This window comes from Pterocles gutturalis, unplaced genomic scaffold, assembly GCF_000699245.1.
Source record: "Pterocles gutturalis isolate BGI_N339 unplaced genomic scaffold, ASM69924v1 scaffold31334, whole genome shotgun sequence".
NCBI classification, from domain to species: domain Eukaryota; kingdom Metazoa; phylum Chordata; class Aves; order Pterocliformes; family Pteroclidae; genus Pterocles; species Pterocles gutturalis.
In genome coordinates this window covers 146-27,267 of record NW_010129183.1, presented here as the reverse complement: position 1 = coordinate 27,267, position 27,122 = coordinate 146, and the positions used below count along the sequence as shown (strand labels likewise).

At 38.1% G+C, this 27,122-nt stretch overlaps 1 protein-coding gene across 1 annotated transcript; it reads left to right on the top strand.

Moving 5' to 3' along the window:
• Positions 1-770: 770 nt before the first annotated feature.
• Positions 771-26,605, top strand: SEMA3E (sema domain, immunoglobulin domain (Ig), short basic domain, secreted, (semaphorin) 3E; the record flags this gene model as incomplete). Its single annotated transcript, XM_010079873.1, has 10 exons — positions 771-890; positions 2,970-3,112; positions 6,975-7,089; positions 7,434-7,503; positions 8,807-8,951; positions 13,070-13,292; positions 15,892-15,983; positions 17,198-17,239; positions 20,447-20,613; positions 26,470-26,605. Coding segments are annotated over 10 exons (1,253 nt in total), but the record flags the coding sequence as incomplete, so codon positions are not given.
• Positions 26,606-27,122: the final 517 nt, after the last annotated feature.

Sequence of the window (27,122 nt, the reverse complement as noted above, 5' to 3'; positions counted from 1 at the left end):
TCCCTGGAGGTGTTCAAGTGTAGATGTGGAGTTTATGGACACAGTTTAGTGGGTTGGATGTGTTGGGTTGACAGTGGGACTTGGTGATCCCTGAGGTCTTTTCCAGCCTTAATGATTCTATGATTCTATTATTATCATTATTATTATTATTATGAGTATTATTTTCAATTCTACTGTAGTTCAGTTATTAAATTGTTCCTATCTCAACACACAAGTCTCTTTTCCTTTTACCCCTTTAATTGTCTCCCCAGTCCCCGGGAGAGGGGAGGATGAGAGAGTGGTGGTTGTTTTGCTGCCAGCCAGGGTAAAACTATGACCGTCCTTTTTGGTTGCTGTCGTGGGGGCCCAAGTGGGAGTAGGCACTAACTGAATGGCAGTGAGATCTTTGAACTTAAGTGCCTGATGTGGCAGATGTTATTGTGGCAGATGTGGTTAGATGTTAATATAATGTGTTCATGTTTTTTGTGTGAATCTATTCCAAAGTCAGTCAGTTTTGAAAATGAGGCCAAGCCCACGCATGAAATTTAAAATTCTTCGTTGTCATGTGGTTCCAACTGTAAATGTTGCAGTTACTGGTAGGGAGAATGCCCATTTGCTCTTTAAATTGTATATAACTTACCGACTTGCCTTCTTACCTGAATTTGAACAGATACTAAGGAGCCATGTTTATAAAGCAGTTCTTTCCTTACCTAATGAAATTAATAAATAGAGAATTATCAAATCATTTTGTTTTGTTTTTGTTTTTGTTTTTTTTAATATATGATCTGTAGGTGGTGAACTTTTTACTGGTCTCTACAGTGACTACTGGGGAAGAGATGCTGGTCTGTTTCGCACCATGAATCGCATGGCACATCTCCGAACTGAACCTGATAGTGAGCGCCTGTTGAAAGGTATGGGAAGGAGGAGAAGGAAGAACATGGAATCAGAGGTGTTTTGGATAGCCAGAGAACTTCTCTTTGACCAGAAATTGAAGTGATATTGTACTTGCATAGGTATATCCATTTGGAGATGATTTTGTTTAAACTGATTTTTTTTTTTTTTGGATGAAATTTTTCATTAACTCCCTGCCAGGATGAACAAATTGAAATCTTCACTTCAGTTACACATTGGATTTTACATGGGGAACTTTTAAATCCTTTATTTTTTACTTTCAGTATTGCTTTTAATTTAGTTTATACTCTGGATTTTAATTTATACTCTGGGTATTCTGTACTATTTAATTATACGGCAGGTATAATAAAACAATATTTTAGAATTCTTTATTTAATTAATAGGAGCTTCTAATTAGAATGCAGTACTCTTTTTTTCTAGATGACATGATTTTGTTTTTATGTTGCAGTAAAACAACTCAATGTTTGCCAAGTTGTGTAGCAAAGAGATATAATGCAATAGTGCAAAATAAAAAATATATGATGATCATACAGTTAAATGAAATTAAAAGTTAGAGTACATAATTTTAAAGAAGAAAATTAAAACATTGCACAAGAAGAATACTGAGAGAAAATCATGTGCTGTGAAATTTAGAAATAGTTTAATACTCTTCAATGTAAAATGTAAATGAATTTCAGTGTTGATATTTCTTTGAAATTAAGAGTCAGAATCTTGATTTGTTATGCTCCAAAAGTATTGCAACATTTCATCATAACAGTAACACAATTAGGGCTAATGTTTGTCAAGGAGAGTTAATAATTGCCTTTTATGACAATTCATGGTGAGCATGATTTTACCAGTGAAAAGATGTAGAAGGTTTTTTTTTTTGTCTCGAATTTCAAGGCAGTTTTCGCCTGAATCAGAAAAAAAAAAAAAAGTAAATAGTTCTGCTGCATATGTCTTCCTACACAAATCTGACCACAGACTTGAATTATTTTTTTTTTTTTAAACAATGTTTAGAACATTCTTACATATTCTTTAAGTCCAACATTTAGAGTGTTGCTGAACAGAGTGTTTGTACTGGTTATATATGGGCAGCGACAATCAGGTGTTCACAATATGCAAGTGAAGTTTCTCTTCTCTCTGGAAGATTTAATTATTTTAAATATAGAATTCTCTAAATTATGGCCTCATACTTTATTTTTGTTTTTTCTGTGCTCGAAATTTAAATTTATATTAAGATAATATTTTAAATTTGATATTAAAAAAACTTCAGAAAATTGGTAAGTGCTGTATCAATGTCTTGAAATGCAATGACTGTTTTCACAGAGAGCAGGAAGTTAGAAACTATTTGCACTACCCGCTGCTTCTTAAGAAATCGTGTTAATTGTATGAATTACATTCTCATTTAAAGAACTTGTAAAAACTTCACTACAATTCAGTGAGATTAAATCATTCACAGTTCTGCTTGGTGTGGGGTTAAAAACTATACAGGCATGGACTGAAGTCTGAACTCAGGTTTCAACTTTACAGCTAAATGTCAAAACAGGAAAAATTTAGAAGGTTTTTATTTCATGACAAAGATAGACAATGCATCTTCTATCTACGAAAGTACGTGTTCATATAGCACCTATAAGCTAAACTACCAGAGCTTTTTCTTTATCTAAAAGGCTCTTTGTCTGAAGTTGACATTCCTGCACCTGGTTTGTATAGCATCAGATATTGTTATGTAAACATAAGTGCAAGGTTTTAGTCTAATCCAAATTAAAATATACGAACCCCAGAGAATGGGACAGGGAAAAGGTGTTTTCTTGTACACATACAAAGGAATATTGATTTGTGAACTGAAGCTATAAAAATAGTTTGACATTAATATATTCCACATGTTCTATAGACTACCAGTCACAAAAAAAAAAAAAAATAAAAATAAAAAAAATCCTATTTCTATCACCCTATTCCCCTTAGGTAGCTCTCTGACTGACAGATCCCTGATTCTTTAATTTAATTTTTTTCATTGCTACCAGCTGATTTTAAGGGTTGAAATAACAAGAGAATGTTTTAATAAACTTGACTTCATCCATTTTTGCTTTCTTTTGAAGAACCAAAATTTGTTGGCTCATACATGATTCCTGACAATGAAGACCATGAAGATAACAAAGTATATTTCTTCTTTACTGAAAAAGCATTAGAGTCCGAGACAAGCACTCATGCCATTTATACCAGAGTGGGACGTGTATGTGCGGTAAGATAATGTTTCTGATTCCCCAGTTAAATAAAAAAAAAAAAAAAAAAAAAAAACCAAAAAACCATGCTTTTTCATTGGTCCTTCTCCCCCAGGCAAATAGAGCATCTGTTAATGTATGTGAGAGTAAGTTACAGGTCTGAATGAAAACCGCATTAGAAAATTCAAAAATGATCCAAAATCTGGGCTTGAAGATGAATTCTGCTGAGAGAGGAGAGGAAAGTTCAGAAATCTTGTTATTCAGTTCATCTCTCTTTGTACTGATATGTGGTAGCCGTCATAGCAGTTGCCCACAGGACTCATTTATCATCCATATTTTCAATTCAGATCAAGGCTCAGGTCCAGGGCTTTTTGCAGCTCTCACAGGTGACATAAATTGGTCGCCCCTCGCATTGCTGGTGACAGGAACAGCACAGCTACCAGTCCTCTCGACTTCCTAATCTATCAGCAAGAAGCAGGCTTAGGTCACCTGTATGTCTGCAGGGTCAATGCCTATCTCATCAGACACCTGTCTTTTGCAGCCAGCTGGAAAGGACAAGAGGCAATGGGCACAGATTAAAACACATTAAATTCCATCCAAATGTAAGGAAACTTTTTTTTTTTTACTGCCAGGGTGGTTGAACACTGACACAAGTTGCCTGGAGTCTCCATACTAGGAGATATTAAAAAACTGACTGGACATGAGCTTGAGCAATTTGCTGAGCAACTTGCTCAAAGCAACTTACTTTGAGCAGGGCAGTTGGACTAGATGATCTCCAAAGGTCCCTGCCAAATTGAATTATTCTGTGATTCTGTAAATTTTGAAAACCTCTTTCTGATGCGTGAACAATAGAAGGGGTGCAATGTCAACCATCCATAGAGTGCTTTGTAAATGGTAGTAAAGAATAATGGACTAGAATAGACTATTTCAGTTGGAAGGGACCTTCAAGGGTCATCTAGTCCAACTGCCTGACCAATTCAAGGCTAACCAAAAGTTAAAGCATGTTGTTAAGGTCACTGTCCAAATGCCTCTTAAACACTGACAGGCTTGGAGCATTGACCACCTCTCTAGGAAGCCTATTCCAGTGTTTGACCATCCTCTCATTAAAGAAATGCTTCCTGTCCCCCTGGCACAGCTTTGAACAATTCCCACATGTCCTGTCACTGGATACCATTAATAGTTAACTAATCATAGAATGGTTTGGGTTGGAAGGGACCTCAAAGATCATCAAGATCCAACCCCCCCGGTGCGGGCAGGGACACTTTTCACTAGACCAGGTTGCTCATCCAGCCTGGCCTTAAACACCCCCAGGGCTGGAGCATCCACAGCTTCTCTGGGCAACTTCTTCCAGTGCCTCACCACCCTCACAGGAAAAAAATTTCTTCCTAATATCTAATCTAAATTTACCTTCTTTCAGCTTAAATTCATTACCCCTTGTCCTATCACTACACCCCCTGATCAAGAGTCCCTCCCCATCTCTCCTGTAGCCCCCTTTCAGCACTGGAAGCTGCTCTAAGGTCTCCCCGGAGCCTTCTCTTCTCCAGGCTGAACAACCCCAACTCTCTCAGCCTGTCCTCATAGGGGAGGTGCTCCAGCCCTGTGATCATCTTCATGACCCTTCTCTGGACTCGGTCCAACAGCTCAATGTCCTCCCTGTGCTGAGGACTCCAGAACTGGATGTAAGATTCAAGGTAGTGTCTCACGAGAGCAGAGTAGAGGGGAAGAATCACCTCCTTTCTTCATTCTCCCAGTCCCTGCTTTTGCCTTGGGCAGTGTGGCTGGAGCACTTGCCAGTGAAGACTGAGGCAAAAATGTCACTGAGTATCTCAAGCCTACTCCATATCTGGGGTAACCAGGTCTTCCTGTTTCCTTCTGGAGATGGCCCATGTTTTCTGTAGTCTCCTTTTATCACCAATATACCTACAGATGTCCCTGGCTAGATTTAGTTCTATGAGGGCTTTAGCTTTCCTAACCCGACCCCCGGCTGCCTAGACAATTTCTCCATATTCCTCATGCTTTCATTGATGTTTTCATTTCATCTCTCATTCCTCTTCTTTTCAACAGCAACTAAGGAAAACTATGCAGATAGGAAACTAGAGAAAAGGATTGAATTGTCCAGCAAATTATTATTGCAGTCAGGCATAAGGTTTACTGGAAGGAACAGAAAAGTCACAAGGAAAGACCCGACTTCCCTCCACTACCCTGCATGATTATCCATTTCCCACTCAGGCCACTTTCCCGTTGTGTTGATCCCATCTCTTTTTGTCTTCCTGGCCCCCCACACAGGAAGGAGATCTTGGGCTGTTACTGGAAAGGAGCACTATTAACATATTATCTCCCAGATTAAGCTGCCCTTAGTTGGTCCTCTGTGAACAACTGATGAATGAAGTTTGGGTGCATTCCTTTTCTATTAATTGACCTATGGTAAGGCTGGTGAGAGGAACTCTCCTATTCCCATTGGAACTACATCTGCTAGATTAAAGGAAGGAATTAAAAGTTTATTTCTTAGCATCTGATTTTTCTTCTGAAAAAAAAAATGCATTCTTCCCTCCTAACTGTAGGAGATACATTCCCAAAACTATTGGACAAAGAGTCCAAATGCAACTCAAAAATCTTCTGTCACCTCAATGTATAGTATATGTCACATATGCTCACCAGCATACTACCTATTAAAATTTCTTAAGGAGTACTTGTGTATAACTTCAAACATCTGAAGCATGCAAAGTATCAAACTGCAGCCTGAGACATTAATGTTCACAAAGCCGGTTGGCTTTCTGAATTCAAGTCTGCATCAAGATCTGAAGTAGAATTCTTTGGCCTATGATCTGGTAGATGTCCAAACAGATTATTTTAACAATTCCCTGTAGTCTGAAATACATCCACTTGAATGTCTTATCTCTAAACATGGGTTAAACCAAAATCCCACAGACCTTTCTCTTCCATTTGTCCAAAACTCCAAATCCTTTAACATTAACTTCACAGCTGTATGTTATAATTCAAGTTTGATTTAATGATTTAATGAATACAAAAAATAGCTAGCTGGTAATTCAAGAACTGGTGCTTTTTTTCCAGCTTTTACGTTTTCATGAGCTGTAACAGGTTTTTGCAACACAGAGGCACCTACTCTCTGCATTTCTGTTTTTGTGAGGAAAACAGATCTCTGTTTCTCACTGTGAAGCTGAGGAAATAAACTGATTTCAGTAGTTTAGAGTGAAGTTGTCTGAAGAGTTTTGCAGCAAGTTTTGCAAGTTTTGCAAGCCTAATACAGAGCCTTCATCAGCTACCTGAATATAAGTCCTACCCAAAGATTACAGAATCTGATTGCTAAGTAGTTCTAAATGCCCCCTTTGCTTGACAGTCTGACAGTCAGAATGGCAAGAAAAATTATGAGACAGCCATAGCAAAGCAGAAATTATTTAAAGTTGTTGAGAAATTGTTAGAATGCCATGTAGACACTTGCCTCAGAATTGTCACAGCTATACCAGCTCTATGGGTAGATTCAGGGCTTCAATTTCCAACTGTGTTGATCTAACCCTGTACTGAGCTCCTAAAGCAAAACTTTGTTAATGTACTCAGTACATCCAGTTAACAAAAATGAGAAATGAAAAAGCTTCACAACAGCTGTATCGTTAAAACTATCCATGAATGCAGTAGAGAATTTAAAAATTCTTATAAACCCACAGCTCTTAATGAGACCTGGAGTTGATCAGCGCAATCCTACTTGAAAATGGACTCCAGAGAAATAATACTAGTAATAGACATGTGGTTTGAAAATGCACACTTTTGACATTGAAAGACATAATGAGCAGCTAATTCAGTGGAGATGTTTGTGCTTCTAGACTTATTCAAATTACCGACAGCATTTTTTTTTTTCCTATGCAGAATGATATGGGAGGCCAGCGAATGCTTGTGAATAAATGGACCACTTTCCTCAAAACCAGGCTGGTTTGCTCTGTGCCTGGAAGAAACGGAATTGATACGCATTTTGATGAATTAGGTAAACATCCTAGACTGCAACAAACTCAAAACGATCGTATAAAACATACAGTTTCCTGATAGCACATCTTACTGTCAAATATTGCACTTGTATTTGTTAACAGGGAATGGTTGTTAGTGTTTTTTTTCCAATACATATGAAGTTCTATACATACATAGCTGACTATCATTAATTATGCCTTTAGGTATTGCATGGGTTGAAAAAATTGCTTTTAAAATCTGCACAAAATTAAATAGCATATATATGAGTAAAATAAGATTACACCTTTAACAAGCAATGAAGTTTCCCTTTTGGGGCCGAGAAAAGTAGTTTGCTACCAATAACATTGCATTTAAATTTTACAGAGGATGTGTTTTTGCTGCAAACTCGTGATAACAAAAATCCGGTGATATTTGGCCTCTTCAGCACTACAAGGTAAACAACTAGAGGAAATAACAGCAGCAATAGAGCAATGTTTGAACAGCCTATTGAAGAGATAGAAGCTGCATGATAAATATCCCTTACCAAATACATGGTAAACAGTTTAATCCCTGCTCTGTTCAGAGTGAGCTTCCTTGTTAATGTAAAAACTGCTCTATGACACTCAGGGGCTTGAAGTTTTATTCACATGTGTTTTATCTGGATCATAAATTAATTAAATGTTTCTCTTCTTGAAAATTTCCTAGTGCCACAGCATATGCACTCCTGCATGCTTATAAGAGCAGCCACCTATCAGAGCCACCTCTCTTCCGTTGTGAGCTCCACTGTAATTTGAGTTTAAGCAGATAGCAGCTTAAATTCCTACTAACTTCTCAGTGAAGCCCAAAACACCACCTGTGATGTTGCTGGTGGCCTACTTTTCCACAGCAGCCTGCTTCAGGTGCGAGCATGCAGTACCTCTTTCTTGGAGATCCAGATGTTAGTTTAGGATGTAATTGGTAGAGAATAGCAACAGTGCTTTTGCCACTAATTCACTCTCCTGATTCATTTTTTTGGAATAAAGAAGGCAGGTCTGGCCCTCTGAGGAAGCAGGCACCTAGCACTTCCTACTGGCTCCCTATGCCAGTAGAGAAAGGTGGGCACCAAGTTAAAATGGTCTGGATCACCTTCTGGAGTCTTCACAGAAAATTTATTTGTAGAGAGCACTTATGATTCTTTAAAAAATAATTAATTGCTTCTGCAGAACTAAGTGTGTAAAATTTAAAAGTAAAAAAAAATACTTTTATGTGGATTGATCTACATAGAGTGATCTTGACGATTTAATTAATAACACCAACCAACATTCCCACTCAATATAAAAAGAATTTTTTTTTTTTTCAGTTAGCTTTGGATGATTCCTGTCTTTCCAAAGTGACATCAACAGGAAGAATCTTAGAGAAGAAAAATGGTTAACTGTTTAAGTCACTAATTAAAGATATATAAGACCTGAGTTCCATTTACTGTGTTTTCTCTGTGTTTATAAATAAGTAATTTAGAGCCTGTGTTAACCACATTCAAATTTTGGGATAACAGCACTGATCTTCCTCAGAGAAATGTTATAAATATGAATACATTAAAGACTTTGTAAAGAACATTGGACATAGCAGTTATAACAAAATCATATAGGAAACAATAAGTAGTTCTTTCTCCCTGAATACTGTTGAAATGTGACTTATTTTAAATTACACAATAATGCAAGTAGTGTATGTACAGAACGTGACATAATGCTTTAATAATGTCTTTGAATTTTACTTCGCAGCAATATATTTAGAGGATATGCTATATGTGTTTACCACATGGCAAGTGTCCGAGCAGCTTTCAACGGACCATATGCTCATAAAGAAGGACCTGAGTACCACTGGGCTCTATACGAAGGAAAAGTACCTTATCCTAGACCTGGTTCAGTAAGTACAATCTATTTTACACTGCTTTGTTATGTAATTGAATTCGGGAAGAAAAAGTAGATGCTGCTAACGTACAAATCTTCCTGACCTCACAATCCAGGATACATATATTTGAATATTTTTTCCTAATGGAACTTTCTGCTGAATGAATTGGCCCTGATGTCTTGACTTGAGAAAATAAAGCCAGGATGAACTAGAAACATGCACCTATACTTACATTAAAAAAAATATTTTAAAAAAATATGCTTACATGAGGCAATTCACTTTTCTTCTATTGGTTGCTGATACAGGGGCATTTAACAACTGTTAAAGGAAGAAAAAAAAAAAAAAAGTTGATCCACTATTTCAAGATCAGGTGGTTCTGGTTCTTTTTCTTCATCGGTGTTGTCATTTAGAGTTGTTCCTGCCTGGCACTTAGATTTGGTAAACAGAAATTCTGGAGGAAATCACAAAAGCATTACTTGGAGACAGCTAATTAATTTCTACAAGGAATTTGTAATTTCTATGTTGATTTCTCAAGGCATCACATGTAATCTTCATCTCAAACTCTTTTCCTGTTTCAATCTCTTTTTTAGATATTTCTGAAGTTTCTATCCCTGTGGTGTCTGAGTGGGGGTCTCTCACACCCCATCTCAGGGGTGGGCAGAGGGGTCCCACATTCCCGGCCTGTTGGTGGGGACTGAGGGTGCCCTTTGCTCTGCAGGGGCCCCTCAGCATCTCACAGAAGATACACAACCAGGGCCTCCCTCACCTTCCCCTTCCTGCTGCAGTTCAGGAGGAGTCCCACAGCAGGCAATGCCAAGTTCACTCAGAGAAACATCATATCCAGGATTTCTTCTTCTCCCAGTGCCTTTTGGGAACACAACTGCTTACGCGCCCACAGCAATGTCCTCTGTTGCAAAGCTGCTTTTGTTTACGCCCACTGAAGTTTTCCCCCTTATCACGCCAGCCTTGTGCAGATTTTTGGCTCTGAGATGCAAAGACATCTGCAATAGCTGTTTGACTAACCCCCCCACCCAGTTTTCACACTTCACCTCTTTATCTTCTTGCAGGTTAGGGGCTCAATGTCTTGAGTTTAACAGTGGAACATTACTTTCAGTATTGTTTTTCCTTTGCTGACTGAATCAATATTCTCTTTTATACTAAAACCAAGCATTTGCAGAAGTAAACATTGCATAAAATTCATTTATCACCGAATCGCAGGAATAAGAGGTGAAAAGGCCTTTTAGCTTATCTAGTCCATGCCAGTACAGCCCTTCTCCTTGTAGTATGATTTCGAATGCATGTCCTCTCTCATTTTAAATTAATGTTTTCCTCTGCTTCTCTTGGGGTTAGAGACATAAGTCAAAATGCACAAGTGGATGCTCCAAAAAAGAGATTATCTGGGAATTAAACATTATTAATATGATTTGACCATCTTGGCCAATAAGCTACTACTGCAGCAGTGCTGACATCAATACCAAATTTTTTTCTTGTTTGTTTGATGTGGACCAAAGTAAGTCAGTGGTATTGAGTCAGGATAGGAAAACAGATAAGTAAATTATCAAATTTTTGAGCAAAACAGTTGAATTCAAAGGAATAATTAGTTTCTATTTTGACATTTTGCATAGCAAATTTACAGTTTTTACAGTTTCAACAAATGATGAGACAGTGCCATGCATGCCAGTACCATGGACTGCAGAATGGCTGTATATTTCACAAAGATTATATGGTCCAAGTTCTTTAAGTGGTATTAAGTTTTTTTCCAGACAGTAGAACACCTCAAATATGTTATCTGAACTAGCATTAAATACAGGCAGGCATTCAGTATTAATGACTACAGTCATTACACTGATATCTCCTAGCACTGAAGATTAAATGGTGGTTTTTTGGCAAGAAGGAGAGAACACTGAGCCAGTGCTTCAGCAAAGTTGACAATGACTTATAGAAAGGCTGCCCTAAGCTCCTCTTGCTTTCGGTGCTTCTCTCCCTTGGCTCTAAATGGCCACATTTGGGTCAGACTGGATTGTAGCCTTCCCAACAGGCAACGCATAGGAGCTGAAACAAATATACAAGAAGAGAGCAACTAATGTTCACAATGTCATGGAACAAATTAGTCAGGGAACCAAGTCTTTCCTGGGTGTTAATCGATTTAATCACGTTTATCTCTATATGTTGCAGAGCACATCTGAGTCTGAAGGTGCTGGCTCTGATGGCTAACAGAGGATTAATTGATACGTTTTTGACTGCTCATTTGGGGCACAGTTCAGAGGTCTTTTCAATGCTTTTCCAGTAGCATGAGGAGAAAGCATGTTTCAGGTGTACCCGCAGGGTTAGGTTTCACATTCCAAAGAAAAGGACAGCATGTTGGTAAACTGAGTTCCACTGCCTTTCCCATTACAGGAGCGATAGTGCCAAGAGGCCAAAAAACACCTACTGTTAAGTATCTCTGAGAGTCAGCACTCTTTGATCTTAGCTATTGAATGCATAAAGATGGGGTCTATAAGGAATGAGAGTGGAGCTAAAGCTAAAGAAACAGAAAGCCACTGCTAAGAGTGGCACAGGCTCTGACAGTCTGCAATCCGCCGCTCTCTGAAGTCTGCTGGAAGCACTGCTTCTGCCACAGTCTCTGCTCCTGTTTTGCTGATTCTTTTAGTGCATTTAGACTATGATGCTTCTGGAATGACATCAGTTACCTCAAAAATGGTGTTGATAGACTTCAGAGACAGCTGCATCTACTGTTTCCTTTTTAGACTACTTGATTTTATTTAATTAAAAATGAAAAGCCTGTGAAGGATTATTTTTATTAAGTCTCTCCAGGGCTAGAACTTTGCAAAGGCAACCTGGCAACGCCTATTCACTTGATATGTTGGGCAGTGCATGGAAAGCAGAGGCTTAACCTGTCTTCATGCTCCAGCTCAGTCTCTTTATTGCAAACAGCCAGTGAAATTCTATCACTGGGTTGATTAGAAAATTACTTTAAAGTCAACACTGAAAAAATATGTTCCTGTAGCTAAGCCTGAAGAGTGGAAACAAACATTGCCCCATTTGACAAGTGCAGGAGTTTGTTATTGTCAATTACAGTTGACCACAAGCTTAAAATCACTGTTTCTAGTAAACATAAAGAGTATTTTATTTCATTTTATTGATTGAAAAATCCAGTTTAAAATAGGGAAAGGCTGCTACTGTGGCTTTGCGTGAAATTCTTCTTAAAGCTACACTGTCTTATGAATATTTGGAGAAAGTAAACTGTTACTATTTCCAGCTTGATCATAAATGGTTTCAATTAGACATCATGAAGCAAACTGGAAATGTAGAATCTATGTTCAGTTAGGGAACAGTATATCCTTCACAAAACATCCTAAAATTAACTTCTCTGTTTAATGCATTAAATTACCCCTAACTGCACATTTGACAAAAGGATTAAGCCTCTTCTACCCACTCATTGACAAAAAGCCTATTTGCCTTGCAAAACAGTAGCTTGATCAATGCAAACATTGGTATTTCAAGCTGAACTGCGATATATAATACTGTCACGGTGAGTTAGGAATTAGAATCAAATGCAATACTGTTAGAATGCCTGAGGTCAAGAATTACTGTTGCTGCTGGCATCATTTTTAAGTGTGCTTAGTTTCTTATGGTAATACATTTTACAATTAAAAGTTATAAGACTAGAGATCAATTACATGCATTAGTATGCTGCTGACTCTATATGGCTGTGTCTCTGCTGGGATAGGAAACTCTTTTCTCCAAACTCTGTCAGTGACCAGTTTGATTACATCTTCAATAGGAATTTGGGGAAGATGTAAGCACTATGTTTTCATCAAAATTTAAAAGTGTCACTATTTATTCTGCATTTAGTACACCAGAGGGGAAGGAGCTCTCTCTTTCTAAACATGACAATGCCAAGGCTCTGTTCAGCATCCCCTTTCCTGGCTTCTCACACACGCACAAAGCATAAAGTTATCCACACATGCTTAAAGCATAGAGTTCACTGTCCCAAGTCCTACTGTGGTAGTTTGTGACTGTTTTTATGCCTGGTTTTCTGTATTACTTGTTATTAAACCTAAAAACAAGACCTGTCTCTGACAATTTATTTGGAAAACGTTCAGGACAATCTATGTTTTGTGTTTCTGCAGTGTGCCAGCAAGGTGAATGGCGGTCTGTACACCACCACTAAAGACTATCCTGATGAAGCTGTCCATTTTGCCAGGAGTCATCCACTGATGTATCAGCCCATCAAGCCTGTTCATAAGAGACCAATACTGGTTAAAACAGATGGAAAGTACAATCTTAAACAAATAGCAGTGGACAGAGTGGAGGCTGAAGATGGGCAATATGATGTCTTGTTCATTGGTACAGGTAAATTAAAGAAAGCTAGGAAGACGATTTAATAGGGGTTTTTTTTACCTCCAGTATGAATGAAATTAAATTATGTGTAGTTCGAAAATAAAAATCAATACAACGTTCCTTTTTAGCTATCATTCTTTGCATTACTGTGCCACTCTTCACCTTACAGAGGAGATTAGTCATTGTAGACATATGCTTCACTCTGCTGATAGAAAAATAATGGTAAGGAAACATTTAAAGACTAGGAAAATAAACTTAAGTACAGGATTCATTTTTTTATTCTTTCCAAAGAATAACTTTAAATTGAACTCCTGAACAACTGACTTTATTTTTAAAACTTCAGAGCACTACCATGTATCTGAGCACAGTTCTGAGCTGAGACTTAGAGACTTGAGAGAAACACAAATGATATGATTTTCAAAAATATCAGTTGAAGTTACTGGCTTTATTCTGCACTTAATTTTCCCAAATTCTGGAGACCACAAGTCTAGCTGATACCACTAAAAAGAAACTGCCAGCTTCCAGACTTGGGTTGCAACACAGCTCAAGGAAGGAAGGAGGAAATACTCAAGTTTCTTAAAAAGTAACTGTTAGAAGTTTTTTGCCAAGTTTTCTTGTCTTTCTTTTGTGCCATTTTCATAAGATACAGAGAGTTTGTTTAAAGAGGATTTTTAAATATCTACTAAACAAATATGATTAAGGCAAAATGTATCATAGACCTGGCCTAACTCTAAGCAACCAGAGGAAAAAACTACACTGTAATAGTAAGAAAACTTAAGAAAACTTAAGAAACCAAGAGGAAGGCCTGGAACTAGCCAAAATTTCAGTCACATCTTATCTGTCCGGAACAAATCCAAGGATTCATACATTCACATTTTATCAATTTAACAACAGGAGTGTTATCAGAAATAATTTTGACCATTTTGTCTAGGAAAGCATTTACGGTGAATTATTTTTTACTAATGAAATTCCTCTGATAAGCACATTTCAGTGTTGAGAACATTCAAAAGAAGCACGTTTGTAAAATAGCAAAGGCTCATTTATATTAGTGCTGTTTTCTAAGCTTTTAGATGGCCTCAATACGGTTTCGGCATTAGACTTAATGTGGTGGATAAAAAATTGTGCCATGTGTCATTTCTGTACAGCAGATTTTATAACAATGCCTAGATTTTTCATATTTTCTACTTGCGTTTGTGATTGAGATATTGTATCAAATACTCTTGTACACAAGTCTTCTGTTCAGCAAAGTTGAATCTAAGGGGACTTAACTGTGTGCTTCAGAGCCGTGCTGGACTGGCACCCAACAGCTGCTTAGTTTTCTCGAGATGTTTAATCTCAAGTGGCAAGAAATTCCAGCATAGGAATTTGGTTTTAGAAATGAACCCTGCAATCTCTGCTCATAAACCTCACGGTTTCTCTTGGCAATTTAACGTTAGAAAGGGTTAAATTTTTTATCCAAGTTCAACACCTGCTGTGTAATGTAAGTAAACAGAGTCTTACAGGAGGGCAGAAGTTTCCTTAGGGTAGCAGTGTAGGTTAGAAAGGTTCATCAAAGGCGAAGTCTGAACACCAGGCTAACTTTCACATGTCTGTCAGCAGGATTCGTAGAGGGACTTCAGAAAATCAGAGCTCAGAATGCAATTTCTTTTTACTGTTCCATCACAAAATGGATGCCTTTGATTACATATTCCCTTTGAGAAGTGGTGTATGACCCCAGTTTAACTGTTCCTCTTTATGTTTGCCCCTTTGATCTTTTGCAGAACATTTTTCACAGTGCTTGTCTGCTTGATATTTCCCCTGTAAATCAAAGGTGACTGAAAGCAAGAGAAGAAAGGAAGTGATATTTGCCATTGTTGATGACAGATTTTCAGATTAAGGAAAGCAAGACTATTCTAATAATAGCAAGAAAAAGCTGAAGTGGTGGAAGACTAGATGCTACTTGTGTGTTTTAATTTCCTGCAAGAGTTGTAGTGACAGGGAGGCTGATAAACCTAAACTCCAATGTGGTTTAGACTCTTTGAATGTGCAGCCTTTTCGTGGTTCGTCTTCCTTCGATTAACACCTTCAGCTCAACAGCAGCTCAGTGTTTCCCTAGAGGAGGACAAGAACTTCAGAGAAGGAACCTCTGAAGGTTTTTGTACTCTTGCCTGGAGGAACAGAGCTGGTGCCAGTAATTAAGGATAGTTAGCAGTTTCCTAACTAATGTAAACACTCAGATCCTATAATTAAAGCTACTTTACACTTCCTTGCCTTGATGGACTCTGGTTCAGCCTACTCTTATTTCTTTTTCTGAAATATGGTCGCCCTCTTTGATCCTGAGGGGTTATGACCCAGAGTTTGAAAATACAAGTCAATTAATCACATAGCTGAGGGATGTCTCAGTTGACTCTAATTTTCCAGGGACAAATTTTCATATATGTTTATTTTCAAAGAGTTAGAATTGTTACCAATAATAGCAATAAGCAACTACATCTACATATTTATAAATTTGTATCCATTATCAATCTGAAGAAGTCATTTAATGTATTTGAAGGCCGTATAAATTTAAACATGTCCACCAATTTTAGCATTTACTTTTTGGTTTTTTTTTTCTTTTAAAATTTATTCCCAGATAATGGAATTGTGCTGAAAGTCATTACAATATACAATCAAGAAACAGAATCAATGGAAGAAGTGATTCTTGAAGAGTTGCAAGTATTCAAGGTGAACCACGCTGTATATGAACCATGTAGACCAGTCTTGAATTCTCTGCAGACTTAGAATGTCAAAAAAATCTGAGGACAGTCAAATATATAATAGATGTGTGCAAGAAATTTTCTAAAGATCTAGTTATTTTATGACAGGAAATCTTAATTGTCAACTGAATTTTTTCTGATGTGGAGTTATAGCCCAAGTACTGAAGTGTATTGCAGCAAACCAGGACTACTGTCTTTCTGGAGAAAGGTTGTAGTTGGAGGTTGGAGGTTGTAGTGTGACTTTTGATTAGAAACTTATTGCATTTTATTTAATTTCCCATCGTATCTGATTAAGTATTTGAAAAGAATATAAGTGCATGCACAAAAAAGATGCCTACTACATTCTTGGAAGCTTAAATGAGGTCCAGATAAAAACATAAACAATCCTTAGAAAGAGTGAATCAGTTAATCGGTCTTTACAGTGGGCAAACCTGAGTCCTAGTGAGGCACAACTGCATTCTGTTTAAGAATAACCCATGACTAAAGCTCAGTACTTGGTATGTGGCAAAGCTAATATAGTGATATTTTCTTAGTGAGTATTCACATCACGTCCTGTTAGCCACACAGAGTAAGAGGCTAATCTACTTGTAACCATAGCAAAAAATTTAACATCCAAATTTAGATATTTAAATCTGGTACCTGCATTTAGGCAGTGTAACTACTGACTTGTTACCTGGGGGTAAAATCAGAGAAATTGCCCCTCTTGAAAAAGTTGGTTTTCAGTAGACCTATTAGGGGCTATGTCTTGCCATTGCTCCAGGAAATCTGAGCAGAGGGCAGAGAGGACAATGTTAAAAGAAGGAATTCCTGCTATTTTTATCTTATCTTCAATGAATGTTTTGTTATAAAAACACTCCACTTATCACTCTCAAGTAGGACAAAAGAGATTCAGTGGTGGAAAGAGCTAATGGCATGTTTGACAGGGAAATTGTAGTGTTCCTGTGGCTCAAATAATCCTGAATTAAGTGTTGGCTGGTTGTTTTTAAATAAACTCTTTTAAAGCAATACTTCTGAAACTCACAATTTCCTCACAATTTCTTTCTCCAGCATCAGAACTTAAAGTCAAAGTACCTAGCAAAGCTGAATATAATAAGTAAACATCAACACGATTTTACCTAATATATTTTCATAGCAAAAAGATATTCTTTTTTTCTAAACAAGGAAATATTTCATATTCTCTAGGTGCCAGTTCCTATTATTTCTATGGAAATATCTTCAAAAAGGGTAAGTATTTGACAAATTTGAAATGTGAAGATTGTGGCTCAAATGTAATGAAGCAATAAACTGTATAGATAGATACACAGATAGACAGACAGATGGAAGTACATCATCTAAAATGAGATCTGGTCTGATACACGTAATATTTTTGTAATAGAAACTTATGCTTATATGCTCTGATCCTTTATGAAGCATTTATATTTTTCAATTCTAGTACTAAATCTCCTTAGTTCACACTATCATTCATACCAAAGCAATGCTTCATGAGTTACTGGCATAGTAATCACGCTACGGATTAGTTTGGTGGATATGGCAACTCACAGAAAAGTTCCTTGCTGATAAGCGCAGACTGACCAGCACCATACGGATATCAATGCAATAGGAGCCTTGCTGTCTCCCCCACGTATTCAGTTGCCCATGAAAGGCAGACCTGCTTGGATCTGACTCCCTTTCGAGTTTCTGCTAGTTTCTGCTAATAGAAACACCCAATTTATTACTCTTCTAGATAGATTCTCATCTGTACCATATCATAGATAGCTGAACCACATCATCGTATCATCTCAGGATGGAGCCATTATAAACATCCCACAACAGTTGTATCTTAATAGCCCTCAGACATCCAATGTAATATAGGCACACACAAACATAGTGAAACACAAGTAACAAAGAATGAAAATTGCATTAATAGGAGGTATAACTCTGCACAAAAAAAATAATTTTAGTCTTGGTGTCCAGTCAACTTGCATTCTTTCTGTAGGTAATGTAGAGAGAAAAACTCCTTTGGTGGTGATTTAGAGAAGGATTTTGGGTGTCAGTATTCTGAATTATTTCCTGGATCAATCTATTTTTTTTACCATGGACTGTGAAACCAGCTCCGTATTGTCTAACACTGCAACAAAGTGGTTACTTGGAGAAAGACTTCAGTGTCATTTCAGATATTTGCCTTACCTTTAGCTCTCAGTGGAATGTCATGATGAAAGGGTTGTGTCGGAAGAGTAAAAAGGAGATGCTGTATCAAAAGTGAAGTAGTCTTCCACCATTACATACAGCTCCCAAGAGGGCTTATAACTCCACTAATTCAAGTAGTATTTGGAAAATCTGGAGAGATTTTTAAAAAAGCCACCAAAGCAATCCAGCGGTTGAAGAATAAACCTTCTTGTGAGAAGAAAAAGTAGCTTAACTTTTTCAAAATGTCAGAGAAAAGACTGAAAGAGAACAGGATAACCAGACATAAAATTTTACCCAGTGAAGTGGCTTCCTAGTGTATGTGTATAGGGATTCTTGAACACTGATGGCAAAGCAATATCAAGATTAAATAACAAAGTTCAGTTTGTTGAATGTACATAATCTTGAAATAGGATGCAGTTTTCTGGTACTGAGGACAATTTAATGTTGAAATACATGTTAGGGACAGCGTTGTCACAAAGTCGGACAGGGTTGGCACCAAGTTATTTTGTCTTTAAATTAGATCTGTAAGCAGAAGTATAACTTAGTTGAGTTTACATGAAAAAAACTTATGCAGCTTCTCTGGTAGAGCATTTTGGCTGGTCTCTTTTGACCTTGGATTTTGTGAGCCTGGAGAGACTTCCTTGCTAGCTTAGTCTCAATACCCTTATAACACTAACCAGTCTTCACTAAATCAGTGGTACAATAAAGTATCACGTTTTGGGGTTGAGCTAGTTATCTGCAAAGGCTGGGAAGGAATTTTCTTCTTTGATGTTTGGTTAGCTAGATATTGGATGCTTTTTACCCTCCTCTGATGAACCAAGGCTTGGAGTAGTTTTTACCTCTGCTAAAAGATGAAAGAGACAATCCCATCTCATATGTCTCATTGAAATTACTGTTCATGTCTTCTGGAACAATCACAATGCATCCTTTGCAGACAAGAAAGAATTCCTCTCAAACAAGGATCCCAGGTTTCTTCATTCTAGCTGTCAGACTGAGTTCCTGCTACTATCATCTGGTTTATCTCAGCTGAAAAATTCTTCAAGCATTGCTGTTACCAGCTTCTCCTAGTCTCTTCTGGCAGGTCTAAGAGTAAAATTTTTGTGACCTAAACAGATATAGGAGTTGTAATTAGGAATAAAAATGAACTGTCTGTATTAAATTTCATGCTTTTTGATAGGCAAACCAGACTAAATGAGCTGCCTGTATTTTCCAGCTTTAAGAATTTTAAAATATTAGATTTTGAAAGCTTGGACTTTTGGACTTGAAAGCTTGAAATTATGGACTAAGTTTGGCCATTAGGATAAGCACAGCTTAAGTGTTCATTAGGAATAATTTTTCTGACTGGTAACCATGCGTAAGCAGTTTCAATTGCAGTGCATACTGCATATTTGTGTTCACTCTATTTGCATTCACCAGCAACAAGATTTTTTGTCAAATCCCTGTACAATCAAACTATTCTCTTCTGAATGTATTATGCCAGCAACTCATGAATCAGATTGATCATCTCTCACTTGATTTGAAAAAGATATTTATGTGAACTCAGAAGACTCAAACAGTCTTAACACGAATGCCGAAATCAAAACAAAACAAAACAAAACAAACCCCCTACAAATAAATTTTAAAGAAGTAGGTTGTGACCAGTTAATTTGTAAGGAAAAACTGCACAGCACCACAAAAAAAGAAATCTGGTTATCTCCTGTGTACTGGGGAATTATACAAATCATAGCACTACTGTGCATGTGTATATGTGACCATATTGTAGGTAGCCACGTCAAGAGTTAAATTTTAAAGAGTAATTTTAAAATCGAGGTTGCTTATAACTTTTGCAAATGTGAACTGCTGTGTTTAAAGTCTTTCATGCCAAGTTGGTTTTTTTTTGGTTTTTTGGGTTTTTTTTGTTTTTTTTTTTTTGCAGATTAGTTAGGTGACAGAGAAATGTAAAGAGGGAGGCATTGGAAACTATCTTGAGGAAGAAATTTAAACCCCTGCCTATTCAAACACAAAGTTTACAAAGCTGAAACTTCAGAAGCGAGGAAATGCCAAAATAAACTTGTTCATTTTGCCTTTCTGTTCCTCTGTCTTCACGCAGGAGAGCTTATTCTGTAATCAGATATTTTCCTACAGAGTAACTCTGCCTCCCTCAGGGCACAGGCTGGATGCACAACTGGCAAGCAACGATAAAGCTCACATTTTCTAATAACTCCATTGTAACAGAAGTTTTAGTGGAATTTCTAGATTTGATCAGACTTGGTGTATTTTTTCCAGCAACAGCTCTACGTTGGATCTGAGTCGGTCATCACGCAAGTGAAGTTCCACCAGTGTGACATGTACGGCACCGCCTGTGCGGATTGCTGCCTCGCTCGAGATCCATACTGTGCTTGGGATGGGATCTCCTGCTCCCGATACTATCCCACAGGGGTGCAGGCAAAGAGGTGAGAACTGCTCCTTTCTGTGAAATCTGCAAAATACCTATGTAAAGAGTTCCTACACAAAGTACTTGGTATTTCCCCCTCACAAAAATAACTGATCAGTGGGAAGATATGTTAGCTGCTAATTAGTGCAACATTAGGGGATTGCAAAGGAACCAAATTAACAGGATGGCATAAACCACAGTACCAGGAATATTTTTTTGAATGAAGCAAAGTCACTTAGTAATTATTTGCAGTAAGTTTCAAACAAGACTCAGTTTCCTTATACATCTTTTGGTGTTCAGAGAAAAGATTATTTACAACATCAGACATCTGTTTTTCTAGTATTATAGAGCAAACATGTCACACTGCAATAACATATACAACCTAAATTCCAAAAAAAGCAAAGATGACTCTGTGTTAATAGTCAAACACCTTCACCAGCCAAAATGAAACCAGACTAGCTGCAAAAGCTAAGGCTAGGCTTAGGCTTTCTCCAGTGAATTTATAAAGACAAGTTACTCCAGAGGCCAGTTTAAAGCACAAGCCTAATTTGAGTGCTCTAATTCTTCCCTTGGGGACACTTGTCCTCTGCGTCACCATTCACTTGTTCATGACTCTTGTGCAATAATTTCCCATATACCTGTCCCCTTCCTTTCTCCCTCAAACCCGTTCTCTGTTTTAGCTATACAGATATTTGATCATGCATCTAGAATATGCACATTTTAATCCAGACCTTTCCACAAGACTTTAAGACACTAGCCTTAGTCAGTAAAACCTCAGTAATGTAAAATTCAAATCCTTTCTGTGGCTTTGTTATAATTACTGTTCCTACAAATATATGTTTATATATATTAGGCTTCAATGGACTGCAAGGATGAGAGTGAATTGAGTAACTTTTGGAGAAAGTTTTGAAAACCAGTGGAGATGGTCAAAACCAAGTCATACCATCCTAAATTGATCATTATTTCTTAAGGAAAACCAGGACTGTGGGGTTTTTTTAATTCATTTTTCTGTCCTGCACACCTTATCTTTCCATGACCCCGAATACACAGAAAAATGCACTGCAGATCACAGCCAGGCACAACAGACATTTCTGTGGATTTTTCTAAAAGATCATGAACACAGTCATGTTACATTGGAAAACACAACTTTTTTGGGTAAGGCACATTAAAAAGTAAAAATCAGTAACACAGCCAATGACTCAGAATTAAGAATCTCTTGGACTTACTACACTAAGGCATAGGTTAAGCCAGGTAGGAAATCTACAGCACTTTTACAAGCAACATTGCATAATCTTCTCCTGCCTTTTGCCAGCCTTGCAAGGCCTAAAAGGGAGAAATTGGGCTCTGGTTGTCTGCTCAATGTGAGAAGAGCCTGGCTAAAATTCTCAGGCCCTAGATTAAGAAAGATGAGCAGCTATATAGTGCACTAGGGAGATTAATTTCTTACAGTAGAAGTAGAAATTGTATTATTGTAATTATAAAGCAAATAGGTTACTCATCTAATGAAGTAAAAATCACTTGGGGAAGGGGCAGGGGTTTAAAAAGTTTCCTACCATCCTGCTAGTACTGTATCGGCATTTACATTGTTCTGCAGGCTACATATTGTCTAAGAAAAGATAAGAGAAACTCACTCTGTCCTGAACTCAGTTGTACATTTTTAGCATATTTCTCACCTAAGACAACTTCCAGAGTAGCAGCCCTTAAGTCCCCTGACACAGACATTCATCCAGGATTGAGTGATATGGGCAGCACCCCAGGCACCTTCCTGTGCCTTTCTTCTTTTTCAGGACAGTCTCTAAAAGAAGAAAATACTGCTGTTATCACCCTCCTTCTCTTAAGATAAGCACTGCAGCAGTGGAGAAGGGATTTGCACTCAATTGAATGTTCTTGAAGTCTGCAAAACTTGTTTTACTTCCAAGAGATTGGGGAACAGCCAGCACGAGCCAATACTGTTGGGAGGGATGGTCGGCATTCGCTTTGTTCACTTGAGCTCATATCTGAACCTCAGAGCATTTTAAATTTAGGAGCTTACTAACAGTGTGGCACATGGAGAGGCAGGGAGGGCTACTCAGGATGTGTGTTCGGAAGCTGTTTTAAGTTGCCTCCTGCTGGGCTCCAGGTGGAGAGCACTGCTGGAACAGGCAGGTCTCAGTAGTCAACATGGAGTTTTCCGATACGGAGTAACTCTGAGCAGGTGATAACCCTGCCACAGCCACCTTGTGCTCCAGGCACAATTAATGCCACATCCCTGAGCATGCACATCTTAATATGGCCTTGTCTCAGGGCTCCAGATTTCTGCTCAAGCTGTACGGGGTAGTACAAGTAACATGAGTACAAGGAGCACTGAGCAGTGCTTGTTTCCCCTGCTCCTGGCAGAACCCCCTTCATCGGGACTCATGGAGCTGTGCCCTGCATTACAGCACACTTGGGCTGGCTTTAATACCACCTCTATCTGCTCAAATGTGCCCCTCATACAGTACATTCAGGTGGCCTTTTGATGTGTAAGAGCAGCTCTGCTAGTGCAGTAAGAGCAGTGCTCAGAGCTGTGGTTATAACTACAGACCTGCTGGTGAAGAGTTGAACCGAAGCAGGGATGTACAATTATGTCCTCTCCACTGTGATTCAAATGCTCTCTGCTTTAGATCCTAATGCCTCCAAGGTATAACAAGTGTTTAGAGAAACATGAAATAGAAAAACTGTAAACTAAGTCATGTACAGGATACAGAGAGAACTGCAGCATAGATACAAAATCTTCTGCTTGACAGCTGCTACTAATTTGTTGAATTGTGAAAGCTTATATTATAATTCCTTGTAAATTCACAGCCTGGATAATTAATTAGATATAGGATTTAATTAAGGACAAATAGAAACTGAGCCCAAAATCCCAAATCTTCATGTTGGCAGTGCAGCACACTACAGTGTCATAACAGTTACAGGTGTTTGACTCCTACATACTGCAAATACTTCAAATGTCAGAAGGAAATTATATTGCATTCAACTTCCATGAAGTTCTCTTGACAAAGTGGAGAGGTCTGGGATGTAAAGAAATGCTTTAGTTCACAATTACCTCTGCAATCTGATTTAGGCAGGTTCCATTTTTATCTAAACAAGCACTAAATTCTACAAGCGAGATTCTTTGCTGTGCCAGCTCACTGTCCGGGGTGAAAAAGGGCTGAAGTAATTTTGAAATGTCTTCCGTCTTGGGTAGGTCTGGTAACCTGTGATTCTTCAGATGATTTTAAGAAGCTGACAGTCACCCTCCTGCCTCCCCTCACTCTCTGGCCTCTTTCTCCACCACCCACTCCACCAGCAAACACACAAAAACATGCTTCATCTCTTATGGCTAGCAAGGGAGCTTTAAACAGATGTTTTTTTTTCCCAGATCTGTGGGTTTCTCCCCCAAAGCCTCTCTGCCCTCCTTGCTGCCCACATGCAATCCGGTGCCCAGGCTGCAGGGTGCAAGGCAGGGTGGGGTGGCGGCTGAGGAGCTGCCTTCGCCTTGCAGTTAAATCCCAGTGCTAACCCAGATGTCACTCTGTTGTAACATTTGGTTTGGCAGACCAAAACTCACCCTCCTGATTTACTTACACAAACTGCAACGATGCCTTTTCTCCCTGAACCATTTCGACTTTGCCTCACCTATCCCTGGGAAAAAAAAAATAAAGAAACATGAAGACAATTCTGTCGCTGCTGCTGATGACGACTGTATTGCTTTCTTGCAGATAATTTTTACTAAGCTCCTGAAAGTACAGAGTCACAGATCTGAATTTAAATTCATGAAGTTATAGATTACAAAAGACACTTCCATGTATCCAGTTCATTTGATAGTCACTGAAAATCGCTCCTTATAGTAGTTTATCTCAGGAATTGTCTGGTACTGTTATTCATGGAATTCTGAATGAAATTATTACTAAGAAAAAATAACAAATGCCAGGCTTATGTCAGTATTTGTGAAATAAGTTTATTTCCCATCATCTCCCTCTCTTTAAGCACCTCTCCCCATTTTTTTCCTTCTCTTTAAAAAAAGTAGTAAATGAAGGCACAGGTAAGTGTCTCGTCCCCCATTTTTTTCCTTCTCTTTAAAAAAAGTAGCAAATGAAGGCACAGGCAAGTGTTTCCTCCTTAGTCTTCACACTCACAACAGCAAAATTCAGCCAAACAAACATTTATTTTTCTTGAATGGTTCTAACAACTGGAGAGATATCCTGTCTTACAGAACTAGGAATTTTTTAGCTCTACAGTGATGTTCAGGAACTGATAGTCTTCACACTCACAACAGCAAAATTCAGTCAAACAAACATTTATTCTTCTTGAATGGTTCTAACAACTGGAGAGACATCCTGTCTTACAGAACTAGGATTTTTTTAGCTCTACAATAATGTTCAGGAACTGAAGAGTAAACAGTACATGGCTGCTAACTGTCCTGTTCCTGCTAGATAGGGTGACTGGGCCTGACTATCTAGCAGTGGGGTTTTCTTGTTGTTTTTTTTTTTTCAAGTCTAATGTCTATGGTATTTATGTATTTTTGTGGAAGAGAATGTCTCTTCTGAATAATCTGTATGCACAGGTATGCAAAGCTGGTGGCAGCATTATTCAGCACTGACACTGTGCAGAGTTATCAGTAAGCAAGGCTGCAGCATCCATCCATTACAATGAGAACTCCCAGGGCACGATAAAGCCCTGTTGCTATCTCAGAATCTCAGTTTTCCTTTAATAACATGCATGTACTCTTACTGCTTCTGCCCGAAAGGCCCAAGGTAGTCCTCACTGAATTTGCGGATTCTTCTGAAACAACAGCAAAACATTGACTCTGCTACTCTGAATATCAGTAAAGGTTAAAGCTGTCCTGTTGGTCCACCAGCACCAGTGGATCAGAATTCCATACAACTGACAGAACTCAGAAAACAATCACTGTCTACTGCCAGTTTAGAAATATGATGAGTAACATCCATGGGCAAGATCTTTAACTAGTATAAATCTACATAATTTCAGTAAATTAAATGTGTGCCAAGTAAAAATTCTACCTTTTGTGTTCACATAAAGGTGGAGAAAAGCATTATTTAAGCAGCAAATGAAAAGAATAACAAAACTGCTTAGCTTTGCTTGTTTCTATCATATATGATTTATACTGTACACATACCTGCTGTGTAAGATTTGCTGCACTGCCTATTTCTGTTATCTGTTATGTATGGTATTGATAATACTGTGTAAAACTGTTCTTTATGGAAATATAAGAAAGGTATTCTTAGTACTACTAAATTTCAGGTTGTTGGAAATACTACATCTGGCCAGATATGGCATTCCAGTAGGTTCTTTAGTTTCCTTAGTCAGCAATCTTAATTTATTTATAAGGACACCCAGAGAAAAAAATTGCCATATAACAGCCCAATTCTTCTGGGAATGCACCATGCAATTACATTTTTCATTATTTTTCTGTAAATGCATATAAAAACCCCAAAGCCCAAAACTCTGCACATACATGGCAAACTGTTCTAAACTAAAAACTTCCGGAGAGACAGAACCCAAAGAGAGGCTAAATGTCCCTTTGACCTTTCACAACACCGAATGTTGACTGACTGGTTCAGAGGATCTTGTTTTAGTATTCATAATGTCAGTGTAGTTATGTATAAACTGGATATGTAGTTGCAACTCTTGCCCAGATAAGATTGTTTCTTTCTTACAGACATGTGATTCCCAATAGGTTGAGTAGAGAGAAAATATCAATGCATAAATGAGTACTTCTCACAATGATGCTGAATTTTTAGGAATCAAGATTTTGCTCCTTATGTATTTTAACATTCCTTTTTAATGAATGCCACTTAAGCATATAACCCAAGAATCTGTAAGCTAAACAATTCCATTTTTTCCCCTCCAGACGTTTCCGCAGACAAGATGTTCGCCATGGAAATGCAGCGCAGCAGTGCTTTGGCCAGCAGTTCATTGGTAATCTACTCACACGTTTACAAATTGCTAGCAAACGCCTGGAGCAGAAAGCACAGATTTCGCCAGGAGTATGAGCCAGACCATGATTTCATCTGAGTTTTTTTACTGGCATATTCCTATAATAAGTTATGAGTCATGGAGATGAGCCCATGTCTTCCAAGTGTAGAATGACTTTTTTGATGGTGGGTCAGGTTCATCCTGTAACATTCGTGTAATCCTGCAAACCTGTCATTCAGACTAGAGAGGTGGCTAATGCATTTCAAGGGCTTCCAACAGAAACGCAAGTGAGATGTGGCAGGGATGGGAAACAACAGAGCTGCATCCTGAAATGAATATGAAATACTGCCAGGATGCAGAGCCAGAGGTGGAAATTGAAGGAGCTCCCCAGCACAGACATGGGCAACAACATGTCAGAACACAAATGTGTATTTATGATCAAGATTTGTCCTAAAAAAAAGATAGATTACCCTGTCTAACGCTGTTGACCAAACCCTGGAAAGAGATGATTTCAGACATTGGCATCAGGAATGGCAAAACAGGCAGAAAACAGTTGCCTGGACATCCTTAATATTTTGCAGAAAAACA